The sequence below is a fragment of the Lactuca serriola genome, chromosome 2, assembly GCF_051521515.1.
Source record: "Lactuca serriola cultivar US96UC23 chromosome 2, Lser_US96UC23_V15, whole genome shotgun sequence".
Taxonomy (NCBI): domain Eukaryota; kingdom Viridiplantae; phylum Streptophyta; class Magnoliopsida; order Asterales; family Asteraceae; genus Lactuca; species Lactuca serriola.
The window spans coordinates 191,621,137-191,626,495 of record NC_136409.1 but is presented as its reverse complement, the minus strand read 5'-3'; the positions used below and the strand labels follow the sequence as shown (position 1 = coordinate 191,626,495).

The window sequence follows — 5,359 nt, the reverse complement described above, 5'->3', positions numbered from 1 at the left end:
CACTATGTAATACTATGGTTGTATGTTTCTTGTTTCTACTATTATGCCATTGTGATGATACTGTTCACTACGTCATCCACCTCGAAACGTATTCCGCAGTTATCGGTTTTGGGGTGTGACATAAATCAACATATCTTTCTCCATTATCATCCTGTCCAGTTACTAGGTTTGAGGGCAACCCAAAAGAACTATGCTACTATCAGTTCAAGTGTACACTAATTATAGTTATAGACTTAGACACCTAATCCGACATAGATCTCATAACCATCATTGCCTTCTTTCAAAAAGGTATAAACATTATCTCCTTAAGGCTAAAAGCCTTTACATAATCGACTTTCAGCCCACGATCCTGAAATAAAAAATGACAGAAAACAGGATTTTACATGAGTAATATTCATATATGGATACACCACCTCCCGCCGCCACCAACCACCACCGCCGCCACCACCACCTCCACAACCAACCACCACCTCCGCCACCACCCACCACCGTTATATTCATTTATGAATAATCATTCTGTTATACTTATTCATATATGAGTATACGTATTCATATATGAATACACTTATTCATATATATTCATCTAATTCTATTGAGGAAATCTACTCATTACACACAAGTGAAATTTCCGAATTAGAATATTTTTCAGCAATGATATTTTAAAATTCAAAATTTTATTTATAAAAGTTAAAATATGTAAAAGGTAATGATTAATGATTTCAAAATTTAAATCCCGATCTGGCTTTTAAAATTCAAAATATGAATATTGATGTTTAAATATTTTAAAGTATTAAATGTGAATAAAATTTAAAGATGTCACATGATATCATTATAATCATACCCTAAAATGTGTCATTTGACACTTAATGATTTTTATTTATTATATATATATATATATATATATATATATATATATATATATATATATATATATATATATATATAATAACGATAATTTTTTTTTTCTGCCTTATCCTGGGCATTTGAGGACCATTTGAATCCTTATGATCAATTCTGGTTGGAATGTAAGTATTATATAATTATTAGTTTCTTTAAACAATTTATAAAAAAACACATATAATGTATACATTATTTTATTAATGTAAATATCATTAATCCTTCAATCATTTTATTTATAGAAAATATATTTTAATAGTTGGAGAATTCATATACATGTGAAATACCGTATATACAAATGGTTTTCATCAAATTGGATAAATATTAATAATAACAATTATAAATGGTGTTCTTAAAAGGTAGTGATCCATACATAAGAATTTTTGGACATATATAATAATTTGTGTTTAATGAATTAATACAAACATATAAAACACAAATTGTTATGTGGCTAAAAACTCTTTTGTATGAATCAACACCGTTTTAACATATTGGATATCAATAATAGTTATAGATGGTTGGATAGAGCTTTGGATGAAAATTATTAATTTTCAAACATCAGGTAATACCGTAATAGTACCAAACTTTTGTTGGTGATTTAATCACCAAATATATTTTAGTGTAATGGATTTAACAAGTGTTTCAAGAACAGTGTTTTAGTTATAATACAAGTTAGGAGGCGTGGGAGTGCACACTTGTATTTACTAAATATTGTTAGTACCGAACCCTGATCTACTGTGTCAATTTGCATTTTCTTTAAAGATGCAAATACAAGGTATAATTTGTATTTTCTGAAAGTTGAAAACTATTCTCGTTTTATCCGTTGTGTGGATAAGTCTGGGAAACACAACGACTTCTTTGAAACACAGAAAAACGGATATCGATTTCTTCTTCATTGTCTCTCAAAATTGATTCTGGTTTTGTGCCTAAAATCAGAATTGTTCTTCAAGAATTATCCTCGTTTGGATTTCGAGATACCCAAGGCAATTAGGGTCGAAATATCAAACAAGGAAAGTGTATAACACGATTCCTGTTTGTGATTCAGATTTCCTATAACCCAAATTTTCGAAATTCCCTAACAACTTTCATTAGTAATTTTTAACACTTTTCAAAATTGTAGTTGTAGTTCTCCTAAACAGGTTCATTATCGAATCATATTCATGATGAATCGTAGATACGTGAAATCTCCTGACTTGTATTTGAGTTAAACTTTAAAATTAACGTCCCATTGTGTTAGATTCAACCCCAAAATCTTATCAACCGCGTAAATTCTATATTGATTAATTATGGTAAGCAATTAAATTAATATTTAAGATGATGCCTTTTGAGAAAATAAGTTATATCAAAGGTCAGCCACGAGTAACAAAAAGGGGACGACGTAAAAGTTAAAACAACTATGATCCGCTGTCGTCATCCCCATGGTATAACGGTACAACACCATTTATCGTCTACATGGCATTGATACTGTTAGCCGTGGGCCCAGTGTATAACGTCCTCCTCCCTCCTTTTATGATTTTATCTCTCCATTTAAAAGCCGACGCCCTTCCCAGTTCCCCCCAAATCTTACCGGAGACACCGTAACAGACACCAATCCAAACCCTACAGAGAAGAGAAGAGACCTATCGAAGAGAGTGAGCGAGATGTCAGCGTCGACGGCGAGGCTAGATCTAGACGGGAATACTATAAAACCGATAACAATATGCATGATAGGAGCCGGAGGATTCATAGGATCGCATATGTGCGAGAAATTGATGTCGGAAACGCCGCACACGGTGTTCGCGGTGGATGTTCATAATGACAAGATCAAACACTTACTTGAACCGGACTCTCTTCCTTGGGCAGGTCGTATTCACTTCCATCGAATCAACATCAAGAACGATTCTCGTCTCGAAGGCCTCATAAAGTCCTCCGATCTGGTAAAATGTTCAATTATTGCTCCATACCTGTTTATTTCCAGTTTTGGTAATATGAATCGTCTTAGATCAGTATTTCAAGTCATCTGTTTTTTACTAATATGTTAATAATGTGCAATATCCTGTTTAATGCTTGAAACATTAAACATCAAATAGTATTTTCAGATAATGTAAACAATGGATCATAAACTGTATAATGCTGTATAAGAATGTGTTTCATGACTAGCTTTCTACTGAATTCTGCTGTTCCTCTTTATTGATATATAGACATTAAATCTAGCGGCCATATGCACACCAGCGGATTACAATACGCGTCCTCTAGACACTATCTACAGCAATTTCATTGATGGTCTTCCAGTGGTAAGAATTGATTTGATTTTACATATATGATCAGTGTTCAGCATACATTACTAGGAACATTAAGAGCAATTCTACAGCTGCATGTTAAGCTTTATACTGTTGTTTTCAGGTAAAGTACTGTTCTGATAATAAGAAGCGGCTGATTCATTTTTCTACATGTGAAATCTATGGGAAAACAATAGGTAGCTATCTTCCTAACAACAGCCCCCTGAGACAGGTGAGGTTTCAGATCCTTAGTTTCTTGTATTCTTGCATGTGCTTTCCCCTTTCCAGTCTTGCCTAATTCGTTAAAAAGTTCTTTCTGTATGATATATGTTATATGTAAAGGATCCTGCATATTACATCCTGAAAGAAGATACATCCCCTTGCATTTTTGGCTCAGTTGAGAAGCAAAGGTGGTCTTATGCATGTGCAAAACAGTTGATGGAGAGGCTAATCTATGGTGAACAAAACTAACACATACTTTTGACTCATTTTGTCTAATAATATGAGAATCTCTCCTTACTTCTTTTTTCTTAAATCTTTTTACAGCCGAGGGTGCAGAAAATGGTCTTCAGTTCACCATAGTCAGACCTTTCAACTGGATTGGCCCGAGGATGGATTTTATTCCTGGAATCGATGGTCCCAGTGATGGTGTTCCTAGGGTTCTAGCTTGCTTTAGTAATGTTAGTTAAATTTTTCCTTGAATTTCTTGATTCTTAAGCTACTCCTTCTCCAATTCTACAATATTTTCCTTTTGTTCAGAATCTTCTGAGGCGTGAACCTCTGAAGCTTGTGGATGGTGGTGAATCACAAAGAACCTTTGTTTACATCAAGGATGCCATTGAAGCTGTTCTTTTGATGATTGTATGCTCTACTTCCTTACTTATCCTTTCAACACTTAATTTGGTATCTTTTTGCTAATAAAATGTTGTGCTCTGTTGTTAGGAAAATCCTGGTAGAGCTAATGGTCATATATTCAACGTGGGTAACCCAAACAATGAAGTTACAGTCAGACAACTGGCTGAAATGATGACTCAGGTATACTCGAAGGTAAGTGGGGAAGATTCAATAAAAACACCCACCATTGATGTGAGCTCCAAAGAGTTTTATGGTGAAGGTTATGATGACAGTGACAAAAGAATCCCAGACATGACAATTATAAACAAACAATTAGGTATCCAAATAATTCCCCTTTAGTTTTTATGAATTTGTTTCTTGGTAAGAGATTTAGGTTGGAAATTTGGGTGAATTTTTTAGGTTGGAATCCCAAGACACCAATTTGGGAGATGTTGGAATCGACACTTACATATCAGTACAAGACATATGCTGAAGCAATTAAGCAAACCATTGCAAAACCAGTAGCTAGTTGAATGTGCTTATATGAAAAGGGACTCTTTTTGTTTTTAGGAACTATACCTATATTTTGTTGTGTACCCTGTCATTAGACTCATTACAACCAAAAAATTGATTTACTTGAATATATCAAGCCTGAAAGATTCTGATACATAAATGATGTCGTATTACCAAAAAAAAGTCATGCAAAATCGGTTTATAGGACTATTGGAATATTATTTTCACGTCATCATCATTTTTTAGTCGATTGTTTGTTAATAGTCTGTCCAGTTTTAGTTTGGTTTCAAGGGGGTGTTTGAGATTTCTTAGTTTGGTTTCAAGGGGGTGTTTGAGATTTCTTTTCAAGCTAAAAAGTTCTTTCGACAAAATTATTTTTTTATATTTTGGCTTTTTACAAAAGAAAGTTTTAAAATGTGTTTGATTTATCTTTTGATTTTTCAAAAGCTAAAAATTTGAAAGTTATAAAAAGTCACCAATCCATAACTATTGAAACAACTCATTTTTATTTTTGCCAAAAAGCTAATCTAAAAGAATTTTTTAAAATAAAACATCTTTTTTTGATTTTTAGCTTTTTAAAAAAACCAAAAGTACTAAAGTCAACGATATGTTTGAAAGGGATCTCAAAACTCCAAGGTGAGGAGGAGATATTTCGACGAGACACACACACTATTTTCATTTCAGTTTTGGGATCTGGAAACCATTTACATTTTTAACAATTTTAAATTGACCAAAACCAAACTAAATAACGTTTAATTTAATTGGTTTGAGTTATATTTTCTAGTAAAATAGCTCATTTTTATTCTTGCCAAAAAGTTAATCTAAAAGAATTTCTTAAAATGAAACATATTTTTTAA

General features: G+C 32.7%; 1 protein-coding gene across 1 annotated transcript; it reads left to right on the top strand.

Annotated features, from left to right (window-relative positions):
* Positions 1 to 2,412: 2,412 nt before the first annotated feature.
* Positions 2,413 to 4,694, top strand: LOC145090667 (UDP-D-apiose/UDP-D-xylose synthase 2-like). Its single transcript, XM_079028794.1, has 8 exons — positions 2,413 to 2,813; positions 3,078 to 3,170; positions 3,280 to 3,387; positions 3,498 to 3,612; positions 3,702 to 3,835; positions 3,915 to 4,016; positions 4,098 to 4,326; positions 4,410 to 4,694. Exons 1-8 carry the CDS (start codon positions 2,538 to 2,540, stop codon positions 4,520 to 4,522), a joined length of 1,170 nt encoding a protein of 389 aa, XP_078884920.1. The 5' UTR covers positions 2,413 to 2,537; the 3' UTR covers positions 4,523 to 4,694.
* The last annotated feature ends 665 nt before the right edge of the window (positions 4,695 to 5,359 follow it).